Source organism: Malurus melanocephalus, unplaced genomic scaffold, assembly GCF_030028575.1.
Source record: "Malurus melanocephalus ecotype Western Australia unplaced genomic scaffold, MMel_1.1 scaffold_210, whole genome shotgun sequence".
In the NCBI taxonomy this organism is placed as follows: domain Eukaryota; kingdom Metazoa; phylum Chordata; class Aves; order Passeriformes; family Maluridae; genus Malurus; species Malurus melanocephalus.
The window spans coordinates 1,077,618-1,102,902 of NW_026623442.1; the positions used below are offsets into that span (position 1 = coordinate 1,077,618).

Here is a 25,285-nt window from a genome sequence, read left to right on the forward strand (position 1 = left end):
TGCCAGTTCTGTAAGCAGAAGGCAGTGCTCTGAAGTTGGATCACAAACTTACCCTGGATTCCAGTTTTTGGATCTGCTTCTTGCCACCCTTCAGAGCTATTTGTTCTGCTTCATCCAGTCGCTTCTGGAGGTCTTTAATGGTTTGCTCCATGTTCTTCTTCATTCTCTCCAAGTGAGCACTAGTATCTTGCTCCTTTTTGAGCTCCTCAGCCATCATTGCTGCCTGAAAAACAACCACATTTTAGAGGAAATCCCTTATGCCATTGGATTATGTTCCAGAATGGGGGATGGATGATCAGTCCTGAACTATCCCCTATTTGGATCATTCACTGTACCCAAAGCTCCACAGAATACCTTCTGTATGCGTATCTTGCCTGGACAGAGAGAATTAAAAGACAGAAAAACCTTGGAGGCCTTTTTCCCTTATTTGTTCTAATGCTTTTATTTAAGATTCCTTCCTTAATCCTTCCTTTATTTAAGATTCCTTAAGATTCCTTCCTTCTCCCTTTTTCTTGKTTTCTTTATACCTTTGCTGTATCACTAGGATTCTCATTTGTAATGCCTACAAGTAAGCCTGTGACATTCACTACAGACATATGACAGGGAAATTATTTGAAATCTAATCTTTGTGTTTGGAGCCCTTGGAGGGTAGTAGCCTAAGACAACTGGCAGACAAATTCCCCTGCACAGCCACAAGTGAGAGCTGCCTGAGTGGCTGTAAGAGCAGAGCAACTTCTTCAGTCTCTGCTGGAATAGAGAACTAAGTATCAACATCTTAGTTCCTGGTCTTACTGTAAGACAGGTRAAGGATGCCAAATTAGCTCATTCCTGCTAATCATCATCATTTGATGTTGGTGCCTGCCAAGAGCCATTTGCAGAGYTGGTACCCATCACTGACCAGGCATCAAAAGACAGCAACAGCACTCATTGTAATCCAGGCTGGAGCTGCATCAAGGAGAATCAGCATCTTCTCTCTGGCAGGCAGTAATAGTGCTGTCAGCCAAGACACAGTAAAGACCAGGGTACAGGGAGAGCTTTGTCCAGACTCCAGCCACATAACTCAGAAATCTCCACTTTTAGCTTTCATTTTGTTTGTTGGTATGATGTGAAGCATCAGCTGAACTATGAAGATGTGGATTTCTCCAGGTCTGAGTGAAATGGAACTATACTTGCCCAAATACCTGTCCTCCCTAAAGAAAACACTCCACCTCTCTGGGATCATAGGTCTCATAATTTTCCTAATTCAGTGATTTTGTTTGTCACCTGGATTCTATGTACACCAGGAGACCAGTTAGCACTAGTTCAGTCTGTACTGGTTTCCAGTGGCATTTTAATCTATTTTGGGTGAATGATTTACTGATCTATTTGGTTAGCACAGTTCAGTCTGTACTGGTTTGATCTATTTGGGCGAATGATTTACTTGATAAAAAAGTGACATGATCTGAGACTTTAGGGTCATTTGAAATGGCATTCTTGTGGAAACAAAATCCTAAAAACACAAACCCAAACCCTAAACATGAGAAAAAAAAATCTGYCCTCTCTTTTTATCTCTATCCTGMTTTATTTTGTAGTTTCATCAGTCAYGTCCAGATAACTCTGGAGGGCTTTGGATGTGTGAGCTCTGTAACAAGCACAGAAACAGYGACCTGGGTAATACTTTCTTGGTTGTTCTCAGACATTGTGACATGTGAGAAGTGAACAAGGAGCTAGCCTACTTACATCTGTGATTGCTTTCTTGGCTTTTTCTTCTGCATTCCGGCACTCCTGGAGTGATTCTTCCACTTCATTCTGCATCTGGGAAATGTCACCCTCCAGCTTCTTCTTTTGATTGATGAGGCTTGTGTTCTTTTATTAATAAATGAACAGTGGAAAACAAGGAAAAGTGATGATTAGAGACAACTCCTCTAAATACCAGACCACACCAGGGCTTTCAAATTTKTGCAGCTTCTGGATTACTCAGAGCAATATTTGAGAAGGCAGACCCAGGCATGTGGTAAGGGTTGGCTTGACTAGAATAGGTAGCTTCAGACTGAAGAAATATTAAAAACACTCTCAAAGCTGTAAATAATCAGATTTTGATTCACATGAAATAGTAGGCAATAGGCTGAAATAGAAGAATGAGTAAGGCTGTTCATTTTGGTAAATTAATGATCCTTAATCAGCCAGTGAGGTGATTCAAACAAGCCCAATGTCACCAGTGGGCTGGAGGAAATACTGCAAAACATCACCAGCCTATATCACATTTTCATTTCTTTGTGACTGTTACTTGGTGAACAGAAGCTTTGAACATGCCCCTCATGGCACCAGCCTAGAAGCAGCCATGTCCTCCTTCAGAAAGCCCAAAATTGATCTCAATGGAGACCTGCACGCACAGAGAGCACTTTGCTGCAGATGGATCCCTGTGGTTTCCTGCCCTGCATCATCTCCCTGTTGTGAGAGCTCAGTCTTGTGGTTTTTTACACTGCTGAGGATCCTCAGTGCCCTGCCAAAAACAGTGCTTGTGTTGTTTTCCAGAGAAATGCCTCACCGTTCAGGGCATGCCTTAACTAAAGCAGAAACTGGTTTGATGGCAGGGAAGAAGGCAAGAAATCAAATTTACTCTTGTTATTTTCCATCGGTGTTTTTTTTTTTTTTCCTGGAAGCTGTTTAAAGCAGTTGGATGAATCATCAGTTCCAGCTAACTGGAAGGGAGTCAGGTGGCACATCTACAGAGTGACWTCTCTCCTCTCCCCCATTGTCCCTCGGGGGTGATGGCAGGGTGTGTCTGACTTGTGATGTTCCAGGAGGAACAGTGTCAGTGCTCAAGAGAGATTTAGGGCAGAAAAAAAAAGCCAACCTGACTGTGAAGCAGGTTCACACGCTCAGTGGCCTCCAGCAGTTCGTGCTCTGCCAGCTTTCTTGCCCGTTCAGTCTGGTCCAGCACAGCCCTCAGCTCATCCAGCTCTGACTGGAGAAGRTTGTTCCTCCTGTCAGAGACTGCCAGCTGCTCCTTCAGATCTTCATTCACGTGTCCTGAGTCATCCAGCTGCACCTGAAGCTCCTAAAACAAAGCAATACAACTCCATTTCAAGCCTCTTTGCTTACACTGAAGAACCCAAGACTGCACAGCCCACCTGGGACCAACCTCAAGAATTTCAATGCCTTTTAAATTTATTGTATTCTTATTTTATTTCCCAACTGTAAGCTGAATGGCTGTTGTGGTACGTTGTGCAAGGGGGGAAAAATCCCTGTGTACTCAAGTCTCTCAGAGCTGGCATGTCTGCCTGAGGCAGAAGTAGCTGCTTAGGCATGGGAGAGGAAACAACAGAAGAGGTGCCTTGGCAAGAAACACTTGCTTTTTTTTTTTTTTTTTTTTTTTTTTTTAAGCTATTATAAATGTTGACACAAACAACAAAGCTGAATATACACACACTCCCTGTACTCCAAAAGACAACCCACTTGCTCTCCACTTTTATAAGGCTTGCAATCGCACAAGAAAAGCACAGCTTTTTGGTTCCTCCTGCTGTAGCTTTCTGCCCCTGCAAGAGGCTGCAGCCAGCAAGGGTTTTATGACTAGATCTCATTCCAGCTTGTGTGCAAGTCTGAGAAGAAATCCACATTTCAGTATTCTCTTATACCAGAGGTGATCACCGAGGTTTTCCTTTYACATTGTTGGGAGTAGCTTCCCTCCTAATTCCCATCACCACTGCTGGTTTGGTCTGTGCTAGTGAAACCCAGCCTGTGTGTACCACTGGGTGCTTGCAGGGCCAGCAGTACCTTTATTTGTATCTGCAAGCCTCGTGCTGACTTGCTTGCTTCTGCAGCGTGCCTGTTGGCATGGCTGAGCTGGATTTCCATCTCATTGAGGTCCCCTTCCATCTTCTTCTTGAGCCGGATGGCCTCGTTTCTGCTGCGGGCCTCAGAGTCCAGGGTGGACTGCAGCGAATCGATGGCACGTTGCTGGTTTCTCCTGCAAAGGACATGAAGGATGAATGGGATCATTTTCTCTGTGCAGGAATGTAGAACTGCATGCAGCAGTACTTCACCCTCTGAAAGCATCTCTCTTCCAGAAATAGAGTGTTTCTGACTGACATATGTAGCACACATATGCACACACAGTTTCTAGTGCCTCTCTGCTGTCTGACTGGCTGGGATGCTTCATTACCCTCAGCTAACTCTTGATCTGTAAGCACCTCTAGCATTCTTCTGTRTTTCTTTTGGCACTACTGGAGTAAAGAGTGCTCTCAGAGCTCTTGTAAACACAAGCAAGTGTGGATTTGAACCTAACAAGATGCACTTGCAGCTTAACAGTCACTTGCTAAGATATTTACTGAATAATTTCCTGGGATATTTTACATTTCAGCCTTTTGCTGAAGGCATTAGCRGAGGGGATTAATCAAACTGAAGGTAGGCTGCTACATTCCAAGCTAATTACTCCGGGTGTTCTTTATAGTAAATGGCATGTGTAAGCTACAATTTATTGCATCATAAAATAGATGTTTGAAAAACATTTCTTATGCTAATTATAAGGGAAATGATTCATTAATAGAAATATATGCTACAGACATCTAAATTTAGAGGAGATTAAACCCACCCAGTTGACAGCCTGGTCCCCCTGTGAAAGGCAGCTTAGTGTCAATTTAAAGACAAAGCAGATACAAACAGGGGCTTAATTTTCTTGATTCTGTAACAGAGAAGTCCTACCATGAAAATTTTGCTCTCTTACAACCAGAAGGTAATTCAAAGCACAGAATAAGGCGCACAAGGAAACATTTATTTCACTGCTGGCCAAGTTTTCCAGGAAGCACAGGAGTTCTGGGAAATCAGCAAGTCAGCAAAAAAAAAACAGGAGGGTTTTACTGCTTCAGCAAAATACTGAACTGTACCCTAGACTTCCTGGAAAACAATGTCTGCTGAATACTCCTAATGAAACTGAAACAGAAAGCACTGATTGCAGCTTATCCCAGGATCTCTGCTATTCATATATGTGCAGRACACCAACAGGTKAAGGGGCCAAAATATTTTTGGAACMATTAACATATCAATCCCTGCAGATATCCTGGTCAGTGTGGGCCTTGGACTTTCCCTGCCCTGCCCTTTAGCCTATCAAGAAGCGATGACAAGATTCTTGAATTAACAGCATTGCAACACTGACTAATTCAAGGGCAATGTTTTCTGAATACTGCACAGATGCACAGGCTAGCATGGCCTTTTGTTAAGGGTGCAACTCTTCAGACTTGCACTTCTACTGGGTGGGAGGGGAGAGATAAAAGCCATCATCTTCCTCTCATCTAAGTGCTTTCCATTTTTCCTGTTTAYCCCTCCTGCAAGTTCCTCTTCTGTTGTGTTCACACTGTTTGCACGTCTGCAGTTCTCACTGCTGACCCAAATGGTGAACACACAACAGCAAGCTCCTCACATCATCCCACAYTCAGTGTAGCTGGAATTGCATAAATTAACTATATGCCTTTAGGTAACATAGGTTTGAGCACCACTGAGGCACCTATTGCTGATTTTGCCCGAGGGTCCCCTTTGGAGGCAGCCATCCCACAGAGGAATGGGAGAGGGCAAATCTCTAGGCTTACTTGCCCCCATAGTGTCAGCATATATATTTATGTATATATATAAAAATACATATATATATATATATTTTAAATAAACAGCATATACTATCTATCCATCTATTATCTATAGAGCATATATATATATCATACACTGTCAGCTTATAGAGTTGGTGACTCATGGTCTGCCACGAATTGATTATGCCAGCCAGTTCTTTAGAGCTGCAGTGTGTTATGCATGATGGATTTAACTACACACTGTCAGAGACTGATCTGACAGGAATATTTGAACGGAGCAAGGGAAATGTGGTTGGGCTACCCTTTGGTAAATAGTCAGAGCTGTTTTTGGTACAGACAGTATCTCTCCATGCTGRCATAACTACCTCTGGTGCATTTAACTGGCTTGGGTCTTGAGAAAARTTCCAATCTTTTCAGACTTTTCCCTTAAGAAATATGCTGTCTCATGCACAGTACCTTATATTTTCCATTTCTTCCTCCTTCTCTGTCAGTTTCCTTTCAAACTCTGCTTTAACCTGAGAGAGTTCAAGCTGAAAACGAAGGGTCTTACTTTCTTCATGCTCCAGAGCTCCCTGAAATAGAAGACACCAAGAGCTTGCAAACCAGGAATTGATTTTTTTTCCCAAATCACAAGCAGCTGCACAAAGATGATCCCTTCACACTTCTCTTCCTGTTTCCTCCTTCCATCTCTCTCTCTAGGCAAGGACACAGGCGCTTACATGGCAAAACAACACATTTATTTGCCTTCTAATGCAACCTGACAGCTGGAAAACCGAGCAGCAAGCTCCTCTGAGGACRAATTGTCAAACAGTCCACAGCTCACAAAAAAAAAGCCCCACACAACACACCAACACCTTCAGCCCTGCATGGTTTTGACATCAACAGATGTTTCCTGCTCCACACCTCTGTAGAGACACCCTCCAGAAATTCACAGGCTTGTAAGGGACAGGGATAAGCTAAACCAAGATTGTTGTAGGGAGAGTGAGGTGGTCCACATATCCATCCTCCCACTCACAAAAACCTCTCCAAATCACAAAGTGTTGAAAACCTYCAACAATTATGTAATATGTATGACTTCAAGGAAAGAAATAACAGACACCAACTCTGTATGACAAAAGGCAAAAATACTCTGTCCATTCTTTCCAWTTAACATGAAGACAAGTCTGTCTTGAAACAGGGGTGATTTGTTCCTGTGTCTATTCCCACATTTCTCTCATAGGYGGAAGTGAAGAACTAAGCAGACAACAGCCCATACAGAAATAACAAGGCCTCTGAGGTCTTGCAAAAGCCAGGCTCAGTGTCATTCTGTCTCCTGGCTGCTCTCATTGAACAGGAACGAGAGCACAGAACTAAATATCTTATTTTTGGAAGTGCTCACTGAAGGGTGGAACTGCACAAGCTTAGCTATGCTTCCCTTGAGATAAGATGGGAACAGAATGAGGGCTCTGAAAACAAAGCTGYACAAAATCCCTGCTAATCTCCAGCCAACAWGCAGCAGGTCAGTCAAATACACACRACAAGGAGCCACAACATATTAATGGGAACAGCACGTGGAAGTTCTCTGYCCCCAGCAGTGACTGCCAGAGACCCAGATTCACAGGAAAGGGAGAAAACCTGCATTAACCCATTTCTTTCACAATTTAAATAAGATAMATCATCACTTTACTTTCGTTAGTTCCTAATACACTGAGTTTTAGAAAGCTATTCCCCACAGTCCAGGAAAGCAAACTGTGCCCCTTAGATCCCTCAAGATGTATTATTCCTAGCAAGGGAAGGTTTTTGACAGGGTACATAGCTGTTCTCCACCTCTCAGAGCTGTGGAAGGAAGACATGCTCTTTCCTGTGCCCTGATCATGACCTGTTTGTCTGGCTGTGAAATCCCTGCAAAGTATAAAGCATCCTATAACAGACAAAAGAACTTGCACAGCATTGAAGTTATTAACAGATTCCTGCCACAGGGTGATGTTTGGTTTAGCAGGTATTATTTAGATGCAATCCAAAAGAAATTCAGCCTGCACTAAAAATCCCTTGCTATGCATTGTGATGCTTCTGCCAGCACCACCTGTTCCCCTTTCTTAGCCTTGTAACACACCTCACTTTTGAGAAAATCTGTCTGCTGAGCCCTTTAAGTGAATAACARGGATTTCCAGTTGGATTGTTCCATATTGGTTTGTTTCTGGGAAYTGGGATGAGGCAACCCTCTTGGGTGTTCACATACTTGGCACTGTAGAAGTTAATGCAGTGAGGCCAAATGTCTTTACCAAATTCCTACTTGACTGTTTTCGTTTTTCTTCTGAGACTACTGCATTTTTAAAAGCAGGCTGCAGTATCCAACACAATATCTGACACCTCATAAAAGAGAAAGTCATCAGGAGGTTTGTTTTCTTATTGTCATAAGGAGGAAATGGTGCATTTGCTGTTAGAAACTAGACAGTAGAAATATCTGAYAGAAGAGTGTAAGACCATAATTTTCAGCATTTCTGCTTTCTGAAAGACTGAAATATTSTGCATCAAAGGGAGCAAGGACTGAATTTTGAGGCAGTGGGCAGAAGATTTCTGATCTTCCTGAAAGTAAAAAAGAACCCCAGACACCAAACCAACCAACCAGAGAAGAGCAACAAGGCTAGTGAAGGGTCTAGAAAATGTGTCCTTGAGGAAGTTGGGTTTGTTTAGTTGCAAGAAGAGAAGACTCAGTGGCACCTCATCATTCTGTACAACTCCCTGTAAGTTACTGAGGTGGGGGTTGGTCTCTTCTGCCAAGAACCAGAGGAAATGGCATAAAGCTGAGAGGGGAGATGCAGATTAGAGATTAAAAAAAAACAAATTCACTGTTCAGGCATTGGAATAGGCGGTTCAGGGAGGTGGTGCAGTCCCCATACCTTGAAGTATTCAAGGAACAACCAGACCTGGTGCTGGGTGATGTGGTTTAGTAGTTTAGGGGTTACAGGGGTAGTGTGGGGTGGTGGTTGGACTCCATGATCTTAAAGGTCTCTTCCAACCTGATTCTAACAAAACCCCAAAAGCTATAAGGCACCTCCTTGCAAAAGGAGTATCACAGGGCTGACATCTCCCAAAGTCACTAGTCACCCTTGAACACATTGGCTAGCAAGGCTGGAGGAGCTGGGTGCAAAGAGGGTGCATATGCTAAAAATCAACATGTTTGCTGTTTTCCTGAGAGGATGAAAAGGATGGAAAATCCTGATAAAGACACCCTCTTCCCTTAAGTTTTCTTTCCTTACCTCTGCTTCTTCCAGAGCCAGCTGAACTTCTGACTTCTCTTGCTCAACCTGCTTCTTGATTTTCTCTATTTCATGAAGGCTCTTGTTTCCTTCACTAATCTGATTGGTCAGGTCAGAAATCTCCTCTGAAACAAGAAAGGATGGATGGATTTAGCAAACMGAGCATTTGGAACATCCTGCAATTCATGGAGTGTAAGAAGACCTCGCTACTTCTTAGTAGTGAATCTTACTTTCATTTACAGCAAGATTTTTTACCACAACATCTTGAAGGCACAGCTTTTCTTGTGAATGCTTTTTGAAGTGACAGTAGTGATTCAATTTTTATCTGTGATCTGCAGGCTAGGAACACTGTGCTCTTCTTTGAAAGCTGTGTAGGCTTTATCCCCTGCACCTCTGTCATCTTTCTTGTCCCCTGAGACTGCCTCCTGTGCCAGTGAGCTCCATTGTCAGGGGGCAAAGGGAAGCCTTCTCTCCTCTGGCCATACCTATCTCTGTGTTCAAAACATTCACTGGCAGCATCAGTGTCTCAAATGACATCAGAAAGCTCATCTCAGGGTGAGATAAACACCTTTGCCACAGCAGCTGCAGCTGCAGCCCTCCAGCCATCCTCTGATGTGGCTCATGCACTGGCTGCAGGACCCGAATGAAGCATACCTTGGAGGTTCTTGTTTTCCCTTTTCAAAGTCTCCAGGTGGTCCAGGGTCTCCTCGTAGGCATTCTTCAGCTTGAAGAGCTCAGTGCTGAGGCCACGGGCCTCCTTCTGGGAAGCCTCCAGCTCAGCCTGTGACTCCTCGTACTTCTGCTTCCARTCACTGATGATCTTGTCAAACCCACGCTGCTTCTTGTCCAGCGAGGCAGCTGCTGAGTTGGCCTTCTCCAGGTCAATCATCATGTCCTCCAGCTCATTCTGCAGCCTGTGCTTTGTCTTTTCCAGAGAAGAGCACTTGGCATTGGCTGCCTCAATTGCTTCCTCAGCTTCTTGCAGGCGAGCAGCGAGCTTCTTCCTAAAAGGCAGGGAGACACAGGGAAATGACCAAGTGTCACGGCTGCTGTGTTATCCAGAAAAACTGACACCAAAGCAATGACTCAATAATTCAGTTCTGAAAGGGAAAATGGTCAGGGGGTGAGGACGGGGCAGAGGGAAGAAAAAAAGGAAGGCAGAGGGAAATTGATTCTCTAGAGACAAGGGACTATGATGGAAAAAACCAGCTTAAATTATGAATACTCGTATGTGGCAGATAATTTTGTGTGTGCCTGTGAATATTTGAAATTGAACTTTTGAACTGTCAGACACCAGCTTGCTGCTTATTAGCTGTAACCAGTATGGGCTGAGAGTAAATTTTTTATAAGACATGCTCTAAATGACAGTGTCACTTTTCTTCAATTAAGAAATATGAGACAACCACCAAACAGGAGGCTGGTCATGCCCTGGGCTTTTGTTCATACATTAGATTGGGAAAACAGGGAGTCCTGGCAGGAAGAGGTGCTGGAAAGAAAGGATGGCCTAGAAAGAGGATTGTGGAGATATGAGATGGAGRAAATATTCTGAAAGTGGGGTAGGATCCTGCAGGTCTGAGATGTGCAGTGGCAGAGATTGGAGACGTTCAGAGACCTTGCCCAGCAATGTGAACCTTGTAACTGGGAGAAGCTGCACAGTGCGAGTCAATGTGACTTTCTGCCATCATCTCCCAGTGGGAAAGGGAAGTCAAGACCAAGGAAAYGCAGTACTGGACCAGGGCAAAGCAAGTGAGTGTGAGATAATCAAGTAGGGCTGCCTAATTCTGTCAGTTCTCAAATAAACCCCAGGGTCCACAACCACTGCTCCACAGACAAGCACTCAGCAGAAACACTGCCCTGCCCAAGCACTATGAAGAACAGCAGGAGGCCAGCCCCAAATTACAGCAATGACTCAGAGAGACTTTCCAAGCAGGGTGCCCAATTTTCTTAGCACAGAACACACCCAGTGAACGCAGTCCTGCCCACTGAGGACACACTGAGGCCCACATAACTCACTTGGCATCTTCCAGYTCCTCAGTTCTCTGGATGGCATCAGTCTCATATTTGGTTCTCCACTGTGCCACTTCTGCGTTTCCCTTGGACAGAGCCCTCTGCAGCTCTGCCTTGGCCTCCTGCTCCTCCTCGTATTGCTCCCTCAAGAGATCACAGTCGTGCCTGGCTGCTTGCAGGGCATGAGCCAGGGCATTTTTGGACTGCAGGGACAGAAATGCCACAACATTGCAAGGTTACCTACAGCAAAAACAAAACAAACGGCCCCTAGAAATTCAAATGGAGGCTTAAGATTTTTTTTTTTTTTTCTCTTTTTGCCTCTGGCTTTGACAGTCCAGGTCAAATGAAGCAAGAAGTGTTTGAAGTAATTCCTAACTGGTAACATGAGGAGGAAATTACCAAGACTGAGGCTAATTTAATAACTTTGGAGAAACACCAAAACTTTTACGACGCAAGATCTGAGATTTTGGCTATCCTACTGGGTAAGGTTTATTTAGCACTTATGTATACTGATGATTTTCCCAAACTCTTCTCTTATGATGTGCCTCAGTCAGGGTCAGGAACTTAGGTCAGTACAATTAACAGGAATCATTGTCTCTCCTTTCATTTCAGSTTTTACCCAGGCTGCAACTGAGCATGAACATTTTTCGCCATTCCATTTCAAGGAATGGGACACATTTAAAGCAGTACCTTGCTTTCCTCTTCTAGCTGTCTCTTAAGTTCTTCAATCTGTTGTGTAAAGGATGTTTTCCCCCGGGACAGCTGACTTATCAGYGACTCCTTCTCCTCGAGTTGTCTAACAAACTCGCCTGCCACAAGATTTGACAAACAAACAAAGAGAGCAAGTTGATGAAATGACAAAATCAAAAATCATAGTCCTACCTGTCCAATTCTGCTGAGGAAAAGAATTTACAATGATTGTGATTGACCTCTTGCTAAGCATCTTCCAAAGTTGTAACTCACAGACCCTTCACTAGGATAGTTTTTCTTATTGGTTTTTTTTTTTTTTTTGCTTTTTTTGGGTGTGTTTTGTGGCTCGAGGTTTTTTTTTTAAATTTTTGTTGTACTGCTAATACCTTGATTCATTAATTTTACCTCAGTTTGTGGACCAGACTAGACTGATACTTCTTTTCATGGGCAGTTGTAGCTGGTTTTGTTTTTACTTTTTTTCRCTACTTCACACTGCTTTTCCATAGACTTCTTTTCAGAGGGCTGTCAAGCCCCGTGAGAAGCTCACAACAGGCATGGAGGATGAGTATATAAGTAAATCTTCATTGGCCACAGGAAGTGTTTCTCTGGGGAGTGAAAACCACATTCTCATGGACTGTGGAAGTGCAGAAGTTACAGCACACAAGAAATGAAAAATGTCTTTGAAAACCCACAGAACAGCAATACGTGATGAGGATACAGAAATTAAATAATACTGCTGTGGCCAGAAAGGTAGCAAGAAGTTAGAGGGTATGTCTATTTTTGGCCAGATGTGAACGTCTTCCAGGGTGCAATGCCCAAGGTCAGSCTGAGGAACAGGGGATTCACACAGTGCCAACTCCTTTTTCCCTCTAGCATTTCTAGATGTACATATTTGTTCCCAAAACAGTAGGTATCCAGGTAGCCTGGTACAGAGCTGGCACACCCATGTTGGCTCATGAGATGGTACCACTGCATGCTGATAAATGTGGGCATAAGTTTATTTTAAAAGCCAGTCCAAGGCAAGGTTTCCCCACCAGGGTTATAAAAATATTGAAGGCAGAAATGTCAATAGACACAAAGCTACTGCTCCATTCAGCAATCCCATTGCAGAACACATCTTGCTGCTGCAGTGCTGAGGTGCCCCMGATCAATTCCTGGGAAGCAGTCTCTCTGGGCTGAATGTGCACATACCATTCTCACTCTGCAGTTTTGTCTTCTGAGTAGTGAGGTCATTCATGAGGCGAGTCATTTCGTCCAGTTTTGTTTTTGTCTCATTCAGATGGTCTTCRTAAGTGCGGCAGAGCTTCTCTGCATTGGCCTAATGGGAATCAGGAGAAAAGACAAAGGAAGCTGCAGCCTCCAGGCAGACATCTGGAAGCTGTAGCCTTCAAAATGTATYCTTTTCTCTGTGTRTTTGTCTTTCAGAGAAATGTCAGATAGCAAAGACAGAAATATATCACAGCAGTAGAGGAGGGRAGAGCAGCCCCATGTCTGTGATCCCAGACCATGGGACTCCCCATCAGACCCYGTTTGTTCTCCCTGAATTGTGTACTGAATGCAAGCACCAGGGTGAAGAGACTCTGCAGGAGTTTCAGCAGCAGTCACAAGCCTTTGGAGTTCAGGCATAGCCTCCTCGTAATTGCTAGATGGGAAAATCACCTCCAATGAAAATTGCTCTACTGATTCGGCTTTAATTGCCATTTATCATAAATTGGGTTTGATGACAGCTTTCTAACTCTGAGAATACTGACATTTCTTTTCCTTACTTGCACTGAAAGGAATCTATTTAGAGTGCTCTGAAAGCTACTGAGATTATCTGCTCGGGAAACAAAATCCACAATTCAGCTGTAGGAAGTGAAAATTCAGTGTGATCATGCAAGCCTCTGCTTGGCACTCAGTGCTAACACGGATCAAAACTGTGAACCACGGGCAGGMTCTGAAAGGACCCTGCTTAGGGTGAGAGATGTCCTGCCTTGGATGGCATCGCTCCACTCATCACCAGCCTGGAGAAGCCTCATTTACGTGACACATTTTTGTGCTCGGAGATTCAGGGATAAAAATCGTGCCTGGGGATGTGCTGTGGGTTTCAGAAAGGCYATCTTAATTGCTGTCCCATCTCCAGGGAAAAGGGTTATACCACCAGCTGGGGAAGGGAGACAGGGTGCAAGAYAACACCCTCTAAAACACCCTAACACACTACCAGGTGTCCTGGGAAACCTTCAGACCAGCCTTAGCCACACATGACTTTTGGGGGCTCTGGGAAGCCTCAGGACCCTTACTTTTCCCTTGACCATCTGCTCCATGTTGGATGACAGATCATCCACTTCCATCTTCAGCTCGCTTTTCTCCTTCTCCAGCTTCTGYTTGACCCTCTGCAGGTTGTCCAGCTGCTCTCCCATCTCGGCCACGCTGTCGGCGTGCTTCTTCCTCAGCGTGGCGGCCGTGGCCTCGTAGTGCAGCGTGGCCTCCTCCAGGTCCCTCCTCAGCTTCAGGAACTCGGCCTCTCTCTTCTTGTTCATCTCCAGCTGGGCAGCTGTGGCTCCCCCAGCCTCCTCCAGCCTCTCGCTCAGCTCCTCCAGCTCTCGGGCCAAATCTGATCTCTGCTTTTCCACTTTGGCTCGAGCAGCTCTTTCCGCTTCCAGTTCCTCTTCTAGTTCCTCTATGCGAGCCTGCCAGAGAGACATGAACACTTTTGGGTCACTTTTATGAAGATTCCCATCAAGAAGACTGTGAAGCAACTCACAAATTGTTAGACCCTCTGCCAGCCCACATTTTACAATGCTGGCAGAAGCTCAGCAGTTAAAGGACTTGACCATTTGTGTCAGTAAAGCAGATCCTGAGCTACAGTAATGGTGATGAGTCACATTTGGCTCGCAGTAGATTGCTCTAAAAGTTCTAGTTCAAGACATTTAGGTCCAGTGCATCGACCTTAACTTCATGTGTTTGACATTCAGCTGAAGTACATGGGAGTTATTACATGCTAATAGGAGTTACAGCAATAAATCAACATTTTAAGAGCTCAGTGACTGAAGTAATTTCTCTCTAGGAGTGTTAAGATAGGGTTTCAAATACAGAAGTGTGCAGAACTGCATGGATAACGAATATTTATTTGGAACAGTCTTTTTTTATTAAAAGGTTATTTTCACCAATGTGCACTTTACATCCAAGTTAAACAAATATTTTTTATTAACAGAAAAAAAAGCGGACCTGATATTTTTGGGTTCAGACATTTTGTCTGGACTGTACTGACTTTCCCTGACCTTTCAATTTCTGCTGGAAGTTTCCTGTGTATTGAAGCCTTTTCTCTAAATTTCAAATCCATGCTTATCACTGCTGAAATCCTCTCCACAACTACCCTCACCTCCGTGGTTTGGAACAATATTATTTGCTTAAAATGAAACACCAGAGCCTTTCTGCCTTGCCTGAAACCCCTACCATTCTGTGGTCATATGTCCTGCTAGTGGGAGGAAACACTACAGAGCAAGCGTCCTGAGGGAAAAAAGGGATCTGTCTGGGAATCTATAGAGATGTACAACTTTGTGTCTCAAAGAGGAGCTGCAGGTGGCCATGGAAAGTTTCTACAAGGTCTTTCAGTGAAGCACAAAGAGAAACTCATCCTAAGGTACACGATAAARAAGCAAGCTGACCTGGAGCTCCTTGATCTTCTTCTGCAGCTGCATCACTATAGCTTGTTCATCTTCTATCTTGGAATTCAGCTGGCTCATTTCAAATTCTTTCCTGCCACAGAAAGGAAAATCCTGCTGTGACAATTTGCCTTGGAGCTTCAAGTTAGGATTTTGCACTTTTTAAAGAGTTGTTCAGTAAAACTTCTAAAATATCTAAAAATGAAAACAATTCTCATGTATTGCAATTTGCATGAGAACACATTTTCCTCTGAGCAGCAGTTTCCAAGTCAAGCTTCTGCATGCATTAGTGCAACTGTATTTCTGATTCTTTGTGTCATACAAAAATAACTTTATTTTCAGCCTCAATGGAAAAACATATTTATGAGAGTCAGGTCTCCCAACAATACTACCACAGGTAGATAGGATGAACAACTTTAGAGAGTTCCTTCACTTTCTCCTCTAAATAATGAAAAACATTAGTAAAGTTTCTAGATTGCTTTTCCCTAATGGAATAAAGTTTAATGAATTCTCATGGTCCAGCTATTGCGTGCACAGGAGTAATTTTCCCTCCCTCCTTCCATTCTCACACTGGAATTTTCTTTTAGCCCCCATCAGGGCAGGATGACACACCTGAAGGCTCTAAAATGACACTGCTTTATTTGGTAAAACAGAATCAACTTCTTACTTTTTCAGCTTTTCTTCCATCTGCAACTTATCATTCTCCAAGTCCATGACACTCTCTTGGGTCAGCTTCAAATCCCCTTCCAGTTTGCGTTTTGCCCTTTCTAGATCCATCCTCACTTTCTTCTCTTGTTCAAGTGATCCCTCGAGCTGTAGGAGCAAAGTCACTTAATAAATACATTGAACACAGATGGTTTACAACAGTCAGATGTAGGCTGTGCCCTGTTCTGTGCCAAGTTTTAGCAAGCTGTGAAGCAGAAGCACTTCACCACAAGCATCTTAGTTTACATTTTTTCCATTTTCTAATAGYCAGTGGGAATATGGGCTAAAGAAATAGAACAAAAGGGTTAGTCCATGCTTTTGTGCAAGCATTACAGCTCTCTTGGTGTCAAAGWTCTGTTTGACTTCATGCCAGTTGTGCTGTAAATGCAAGTTGGGAGGGTTTTCCCTTGTTATTGCAATCCTTCCAAAGGCTGAACACAGATAAATTATTGAAGCGTTCCTGTATTATATCTTTTACAGACATTACAAGAACTATATTTCTAAAAGCTTTGAATACTTTCAAAGTTTTGCAACCTTTCAGTCTCATGAAAGGTCCAGTCTTAAGTAGTGGAAAAATGAGCCTCATGAAACATAAAGACAGAACCAGCTTACATCATCCACTTGCTGTTCCAGCTTCACTTTAGCTTTGCTCAGGGTGTTGACCTTGTCCTCCTCTGCTTGTAGATCATCCAGAACTTGCTGATGAGATTCCTGCAAGGACTTTTTCTCCTTGGTAAGCTTGCTAATGTTCTCATCAAGTGTTGCCATTTCTTCTGTCAGATTTTTCACCTGTGTGAGAAAGGAAGATGTATTTGTAAAACTTTGAAGGAAAGGATTATCATAACATGGCTCAAATGACTGTCTGCTCTGAACTTGTAGGCAGGAAAACAAGAAAAAGAAAGGAATCTCTCCCCTCCCAGAACCTTGTGGTTTTTTGAGCTAAATGGCCATCAAGGGTGTTAACATCTGCCAGCTTTTGTTGTGGGTATAGTACCCTATTTCAAACAYACTAAATTATTTTCAGTCACTCCCATTGTGATGGACTCCAACTTGTAATTCTCTCGGGAAGAAAAGCTCGCCAGGAGATGAGCTTTTTACATTTACAGGCTTTATGGAGGGGAGCTGGAAGAATGAATGGTTACAGCAGAAAATTTTTTACTTAAAAATAYCCCAAGTAGATATAATTCTTTAGCTGAATAGCAGCAAAACTCACTTCAAAAAAGGGAAASTTAGGCTCAGAGCTAACAATTTGTACCTCATAAGGCCAAATTACTTTATYTACTGCTCCTTCAGCATGGCCTGTGTAACAAACAGTGTAAAACCATCAGAAGACCTGTAGCACTTATAATTATGTAATCCATGCTTAACCTCTTCTGCATACATGGTGAAGTTCTGAATGTACCTTGTTTTCAGTAGCATGCTTCTCTTTCTCTACTTTTGCAAGTGTTATTTCAAGATCATCRATATCCTTTTTGAGCTCAGAGCACTCATCTTCCAACTTTCTCTTCTTAGAAGTCAGCTCAGAATTCATCTCTTCCTCGTCCTCAACCCTCTCYGTCAGTTCTTTGACTTTGGCTTCTAGTTGAATCTTGGATTTAATCAACAAGTCGCATCGCTCCTCAGCATCTGCCAGAGTGTCTTGCTCCTGGTGTGGCACAAGGAAGAGGACAGCAATGACTGCCTGGCCTTTTTTCTCTGTCACTTGTCCCCTAGCCTGTAACTRGTCAGGGAGCCCAATCCAACAATGTGAGAAAAATGTCCTACTCTYGATTTTATAAGACTAGTAATTAACAGAGCAGGATGACATAGTGGTGAGCTTGACTARTCACATATGAGACTGCTTCCAAGGGTTGCTGCCATGGACATYGCCTTGAGCAGAACCTGTTAGGATTTGCATTGCTAGCCCACCAGGTTTTGTGCTAAAACATGAAAACTTCTATCCATTCTCAATTTTGGCAAGACTCTGATAAGATCAACASTTATTTTTATTAAATTCCACTAACACTCTGGTCTATAAAACTTGGCATTTAAAAAAAAAATCTAATAAGTATATAAATCTATGTGTCTACTCACAGCCTGGAGCTGGAGAAGCAAATCATTCTTTTCCTGAACTAAAGAGACTTGCTTTTCCTCAAGCTCCTTCCTCCGGGCTTCTGATTTTTCTAGGGCCTCCTTCAGTTTCAAGAATTCTTCCTTCATATTGGCCATCTCCTTTTCAGTTTCTGCAGACTTCAGGAGAGGCTTGATCTTAAAGAAAAGCTTCATCCAAGGCCAGTTCTTGACAGCCATAAAAGCACGGATGTTCCACTGAATTACAAGAAGGGCGTCCCTGTTTAAGAGAAAACAAACAAATTTTCCTAAATCTTAGCTTGAATTGAAAAAGTGAGATTTTTTTTTTTCATTCTCAGTCAGTTTCATAGGTTTGTTCTGAGCAATATTAGGAACCTGTGCTAATTTCCAAGAGATACAAGAAACTTCCTCCAGATCTCTTTATTTTTGGAGRCATGAAAGATTTCCAAATCTCATTTTTACCAGAACTGCAACTAATGTATAATTGCTATTATTTTTATCACACATCCACTTAAAACTTTTAATTTAGGGTTATCCATAGCCTTAGGGACTGTAATTAATGGTTCTATTCAACTTATAATTATATGGTAATTACTATTATCTGCTAAGATTTAAGAGGGGTGCCCTCATACCTGCGCTCCACTATTTTCTGGTACTCAATCCTCATCAATCTGCCGCGYGCTCTTGCCTGGATCATCGTYARGATTTTTGCGAGYCTCTCGTCCCTCATTTCTTCTAGATGGCCCAAGAGCCCAGCCTTGAAGAACACCTGGTACAGGCACAGAGGTCAGTTCACCATAATGAAGGGTTTAMATCAGAGCTGCACAGACCTTGCTGAAATAGTTCAGAGGGATGCTCTTATTGACACACTGTGAACTAGGAGAGTATGGAGGACCAAATACTGCTTGCGTCAGGGACTTCACTGTACAGTTCCAGAGTTTTAAAACTGGGTTTTATCCCCCCAGCTTTGAATAGGCCAGACTATTTCACTGCCACAATACCTTTCAGCTGTGGCAGGGCTCCAAGTAGGTCAGCTGAACCAYAACTCCTGAATCCCAGAAATCCCTGCTAATGGGATCATGTGAGAATTGCACATGGCCTCATTTCAAAAGCTGCAGCTGATCTTGTGGTCCATCTATGTTTGAATGTACCTATATTACACTAAATAAGCTATTGTTTTACTGGGGGGCATGGAGCATCAGCTGCTGCTGTGTGCACTTGCAGAGTTGCTCCAATAAAAGCTTTGTAGGAACTTGASCCAGAGAATTAAATTTCCTCTAGCACAGCTTTAAACCTACTATCACTCTGCTGCTATTTTTCTGGTTTCTCCTATGGTTGTCTCCATTGATCACCACCACCAGAAACTGCAGCTTCCTATTCTGCAAATTAAATACCAAATCTATCACATTTCTGTTTACATAACCAGTGATGGTCTTTTCCATTTACCTTGGTGTGTCCAAAACGATATTGGGTATGGTCAACATCTAAAGATGCCATCAGTTTTTCAGCAGCTTTTCTGCTATCCACAAACTTATCCTCTGGGATTGCCCCTGGATTCAGGATGCGGTACCTGTTAATAACAGATGAGCAATGAGTAAAATTGGCCTAGATGCTGCTGTAGTTTTTTCCCCCTTTTCCCCCTCAAACTTTAAGAAAACAAACAACCAAAACAAAAAAAACTCAGGCTAATCTCCTGCTTTGCATTTGCACAGGGAAGAGCAGAATTCTGCCTTCCGTGCCAGGCAAACTGAATGGAAATTAAATGTGAATGGAACAGGAGACATCATAGCTCTGCATTACCTTTGTTTGAAGTCAGCATACAGCACCCTGTTGGGGAAACCCTTWCGGCAAATGCGGATGCCTTCCAGGACACCATTACAGCGCAGCTGATGCAGGACAAGGAAAGCATCCATCTCACCTGCAGTGCAAAAACAAGGCTAAATTAAAAGGAGTTTTTCCACAGGACTTCATCTTAATTTCCCCGAGGAAATTGGAAAATGTGAGATGTCATTCTCCTGAAAGAGCAATGTCATTGGATAAAGTAAAAAACACAGACAGTATTTAAATACAATACGGTGACTCAGAAGTAAGTAATAGAATGACAGTTAAATATTCTAAAATTTTAAAACTGTTGTCTTTTTCATACCTGGAGTTTTTGATTCATTGGGGATAATGCATCGCACGAAGTGAGGGGCTGTCGATTTTAGGTTAGTCATCAGCTTATTTAAATTTTCCTAGAACACATTAAAAACACGATTAGCTTTAGCACTTTAGTAAAATTCCAATCACTTATTTCTTTGGTTTGTTGTTTGCTAAATTTATTAAGGTMATTTTTCTAAAAATTCCCCAACAAAATTATGAGCTTACCAAAATTATTAGAGAGAAATGCATTCAAATAAACCAAAGTACTATTTAACTTTATTACAGGATTCCACATCAGCTTTAGTGAAGAAGATACATGTTTTGCTTACAGCCCCAGAAATTTCAAAACCCAAGATGAGCAGCAAGCAAGATTCAGTACCATCCTGTGAAGCATTTCTGTGGTGAAGTCAACTGCATCTTTGCCTGGGTGCTTCCCCATTCAGTGGGGAGAGTTCACCTTTCCCATCTGYTCCTCATAAAGACTGGGGGTTTGTCCCCTGGCCAAACATTTTCCCTTTATTGGTCTTAATCAGATATGTCTCAGGCAGGCAAGAAGCCAGCCATTCAGTTATCACCAAGCTCTGGGGAAAGTTTTTTGTCTAGTTAGTAGGAGATGGAGACTGTGGGAGGTGGAATGCAATGCCATCAGCACAACTGTGCAAACTGCAGATTTCTCATATGCCAGCAACGACAACAGCTGAGCTGGGTGCTAACAGCTCTTTGTGTGCTGGAAAGTGGGGTTATGTACAGCAAATTAATTACTGTCTGAGTGCCCCTTTAGCCACCTTTACACCTCTTCAGCTGGTAAGATCCAGGTCTTACCAGGTGTCCATTTCCTGTGATTTCCCTTYAAGGGGAGTGTCTCCAAAAAAGATAAAGTGGCATGACTGGTGGGTAACCACATCCTTCCCAGTCTGAGGTTTATCTGTGTTACAGCTTCCTCAATGTTACCCATAGAAATAGTAAYAATGGTAAAATAATGGCCAAAGAAAGGTGAATAGCCCCATTTTTCCTTAGGAATTATCTTAGTGACCCCTTCCACCAAGACCATATGCCAGTCCCAGTAGAAGGGAGTAACTGAACAAAAAAGAAGCTTTGTGCACTTCATTCAACAACTTTTGTTTTCCATGACTACTCTAACCCTAGGATCCAATTACATGCAGTAATTAGATAGGGACGAGCAAATTACTTGTAATCAGTTCCTGATCCAAAGGCAGGCATGAAGCTGTAAGCCACGAAAAAAGTGATAAAGGTTGTTGGCAACATTTTGTTTCTCAAACAAAGCAAAAAGAACAATCTCCTGACTGCTCCAAGATAATGAAATGGAGCAGGCCCTGCCAAGATCAGTAACCCCRACCATGAGTCAAATTTCAATGTTGAATTCCAATTTTTTCTTGTCCATTGCAATCCTTAACATTCTTCATCAACACAATGCSTTAACTCAAACTGCCAGGTGAGGACAGGTCACAAACCTTGTGCAATGAGGACACTGTTTGGAAAGAAGCACCTTTCTTGCGTTTCTTTTCTCCACCCTGGTCACCTAAGGGGGAAAAAAGAAGCATAAACCAATCTGTGGCACAGTAAGAGTGTGGGAAACAGAGCATTTGAATAGTGCTGCTCCCTWTGACTAAAAGGTTCTGATTGCTCAAATATTGTACAAGACATTCTGAGCATCATGTGTGATACATCAAACATTTGCAGCTCTCTGTCCATCGTTAGGAATTTTGTCAAAGACCACCGTAAGCTTTCTGGATTGCATTTGCATTTCAGATCTATACTGCATYGCTTGTTATGCAGAAAAGACCATAAATATGAATAAGGCAGGAAAAGAACTTTTAACAACAGTAATTTGTAGTTTGTTAAAAGCCCCATAGGGTGAGATGATGTAGAAAAACTGAAAGAAAAATAATGCTTACAGAAAATTTATACCGCACATTGTACTGTACAGAAACTGCTTCTCTGCTATGCAGACACTGAACTTGTGCAAGTAAAATTTATCTAGAGTGGAGGGAAATAAATATTTGTAATTTTAGATACAGTAGCTTGACATCCTCTGAATTTTGCTTAAAGCTTTTGAGTCAAAATCACTCAGATCCTCCCAAGGAATGCCAGTTTCTGACAAGACCTTTACAAAGTTTCACAAGCTCCAGACATGACCCAAAAACGTACAGCAGTTGCTGCAGCTCTCTAAGCAGTGGGCCATTAGATGATTCCCAGGAGGTCTGTCATTCTGACACCTGCCAACAACAGTCAACATAGAAGGGAAGCGAAGAGTGCAATGTGCTTGATGCAATTACCCACAGCCTTTCCCCCTTCAAAAGGTGACACTGCTGAGACTGGAAAAGGCTGTTCTTTTCTCCTGACACCAAAGAAAAGCAAGGTAGTATTCTACAGACAAGAATACCCACAGGCAAATAGGCAGTTAGCAACTTGCAAGGATTTGCGAGTGGCAGGATGTTTGTTATTTACATTTGGCTTCATCTCATTCCCATTATGAAGCCTCCAGCCTGCTTGCTTCCTAGGAAAGCATCCTATGATTTATGACAAGAGCATCTCTTGAAATGAGGTTGCTGATAAACAGGCTGTAAGTGATTGCATCTTCAGGACATAAGAGCTATATCCTTATAATGAATACCAGTGAGTTACTTAAGATCAAATTTTGGGATGTTTGCTACTTGTCTTCTCACAAATAGAAGAGTTCTGTGTAAAGGATAGAGATTAGGTATGTCCTCAGTATACATTATTACATTGTTCATTAGTAAAATGTACATTGTCAAATAAAAAAAAAACAGCAGCAAGCAAAAAGGAAGACAGATTGGCAAAATCTTCTACTGTGGCCAGTGAGGAATGGTGTTTCAGTACCTTCAGTGTGTACTTGCTACTGCTCCAGTAAAATACTCCAGAACTCTGTCTTAAACTTGGTATTTCTTATTTGTTTCAGGGTGGCTAGCAAGGAGTTCTACAGAATGAGAAACAAGAGCWGCTCTTGTTTGTTGGCACTTATTGCACAACATTTTGTGCAACCCTTGGCTGTGTATCTGAGTGCTCGCATGCTCAAACTCCCACTGGATTGTTCACAACACAGATTTCCTAGCCAAAGTTGCTCTGAGGTACTGTACATTCCAATTAGTTGAGTTTAATGGTCTCCTTCCTATAACTGGCAAACTCCAACAGATGCTGTGCACATCTAAATAATTAGTCACTGCCTCATCTAGCACCGAGGCAGCTGAGAGTATTGCTTAGTTTCTGAAATTCATTCCTGAGCACACATCCCAAAACCCAAAGAAAGCCCACGTGAGCTGGTTTTGCTTACCGCCCTCAGCACCAACGTAGCTTTCAAACAAGCTCGCCAGGAGTTTGTTGGATGATTTCTGGAAAATACCCACTACAGTTTCATTAAGYGGGTCCTTGTTCTTCTCAAGCCACCCAATGATGTTGTAGGGAACCTACAGCAAGGCATTGAAAACAAATCAGAGGTTTAGAACAGCCAGGAGTTCTTTGTGGTTCAGCTTGAAGCCCATGGCTYTTTGTGAAGAGCTCTGCTCAGAGCAGTACCAGCTGCCTGGGTTTKCACCACTTCCCCTCCAGTTCTCTGCTTCCTAATTCCCAAACCTCTCTTCTAGTAATTAGCATCTGAATACCACACACCCCAACTATTTGGTTCCTACATCTTCTCATGGACTCCATGTGGTTATCTGTAGATACCAAATGGCATTGGTGTCCCAGGAACCCCATTAGTGAGTACTTAAGTATAAACCACACAAGTAATAATTTAACTTCCAAACAGCATGCTACACTGGAATAATTAGGGTTTTCTAACAGAATCTTAATGATTGCAACCAAATCCAGGASTTTGCCACAGTTCTGTTTAGTRGGAAAATATGTTCCATTATCAGTAYCACAAGGGAATAGAAATTCTAATTTTCTTTGCTGAATACATTAAAAACKACAGATAAGTACCAAGATCAGCATKATTTCTTTTAATAAATACAAAGTTATCTTAATGCTCAATTATAATTTGAAATTAACAACATCAGGTAAATTCCTACTCTGCTATGCTGGGGCTTCTTATCAATTGTAGTTTGATTTAAAAATTCATGGGAGGCTCTCGAAATTCTTTCTGCCTCTCAGGTCTGAAAACAGAGCTTCAAAACTGGACAAGTTTTGGCTCAGGGATCACAGTACTGGATTAAGTTCTTGCTCATGTCATCACCAGTAAACCTGTGAACTRAACCACCACCACAGACTAACCATACTTCCTTTTCCTACTTTGTCATACTGGTCCTAAAATGAGTAAAAAGCAATGTGTTCTTTTTTTTTTTTTTTAAATTTTTTTTTAACCATCCCTTAATTTGTGGGGGAAATTGAAATAAATGCAAATTAGATCATTTTTCCAGGAAACCAAGGTGAAAAGTCAGATGCTGCTGCTGTTTAATTACTGGTCTTAATCTGATTCTAGGAAAAGTGATAAAGGCAAAGCAARACATATTTCCAACAAAAGTACTATTAGCCCTCCTCAGTTTATTTAATTCTATTTGTGCATCTAGGGAGCAGATGTCCTGGAGTCTGGTGGCATCTTATTCTGCTGCAACATTTGCACAGAGAGAGTAGATATTTGTTTTTACTCCTCCCCGTTCCTTTCTTTGCCTCTTCATCCTTCCCACCCTCCCTTGTTGTGTGCTGCAGCCAAACTCCAACTGGAAGGTGTCTGATACAAACTCTACCTGCCAGCAGAGGAACTTACTGCCCCAGCGTAATGGAGGAGTTCAAAGTGAGCTTCATATTTCCTTTTCTTGTCAGGCCTGGGCTTCTGTAAGTTGGGTGACTTGCCGAGATGGTTGTCATARAGTTTGGATTTGAATGTCATATCTGTAGCTTTCGGGAACATGCACTCCTCTTCCAGGATAGACAGGATTCCCAGTGGCTGTGGATTTAAGAGTATCTTGGTTGGAACATGTTTAGGCTGCCTGCTTGCAGGCTAGGCAGCCTGTAAGTTTTATCTGATGGAATTTTAAGCTTGCAACATTTCTTCTCAACCTGAGGAGGAAGTCTTTGTTCTGTTAAAATAGTGACCACCCTTTTGACTAGTCACTATGTCACCTTTGGCTGTTCAGTACGTCACTTCTGCCTTAGAAGGCTTTATGATGGCTTCCAAAAAGGGTTTGATTTACCCTTCAGGGCAGTTGGACCACCTAGCATTTTACCATTCATGTTTCAGGAAGAGATGAAT

The 25,285-nt window shown here is 42.5% G+C and overlaps 1 protein-coding gene across 1 annotated transcript in view; it reads right to left on the reverse strand.

Moving 5' to 3' along the window:
* MYH15 (myosin heavy chain 15) overlaps nt 1-25,285 on the reverse strand; it is a 45,242-nt gene that overhangs the window by 4,517 nt on the left and 15,440 nt on the right. Inside the window, exons 16-38 of the mRNA XM_057373929.1 lie at nt 24,800-24,979; nt 23,369-23,501; nt 21,528-21,595; nt 20,060-20,147; nt 19,714-19,831; nt 19,360-19,483; nt 18,546-18,682; nt 17,917-18,172; nt 17,246-17,488; nt 16,456-16,632; nt 15,806-15,951; nt 15,142-15,232; nt 13,774-14,163; nt 12,686-12,812; nt 11,495-11,613; nt 10,811-11,007; nt 9,452-9,801; nt 8,798-8,922; nt 6,015-6,130; nt 3,757-3,949; nt 2,837-3,040; nt 1,720-1,845; nt 53-223 (exon numbers count right to left, since the gene is read on the reverse strand). Of these exons, the coding sequence (XP_057229912.1) occupies nt 53-223; nt 1,720-1,845; nt 2,837-3,040; nt 3,757-3,949; nt 6,015-6,130; nt 8,798-8,922; nt 9,452-9,801; nt 10,811-11,007; nt 11,495-11,613; nt 12,686-12,812; nt 13,774-14,163; nt 15,142-15,232; nt 15,806-15,951; nt 16,456-16,632; nt 17,246-17,488; nt 17,917-18,172; nt 18,546-18,682; nt 19,360-19,483; nt 19,714-19,831; nt 20,060-20,147; nt 21,528-21,595; nt 23,369-23,501; nt 24,800-24,979 (3,879 nt within the window). The remainder of the gene's footprint in view (nt 1-52; nt 224-1,719; nt 1,846-2,836; nt 3,041-3,756; nt 3,950-6,014; nt 6,131-8,797; nt 8,923-9,451; nt 9,802-10,810; nt 11,008-11,494; nt 11,614-12,685; nt 12,813-13,773; nt 14,164-15,141; nt 15,233-15,805; nt 15,952-16,455; nt 16,633-17,245; nt 17,489-17,916; nt 18,173-18,545; nt 18,683-19,359; nt 19,484-19,713; nt 19,832-20,059; nt 20,148-21,527; nt 21,596-23,368; nt 23,502-24,799; nt 24,980-25,285) is intronic.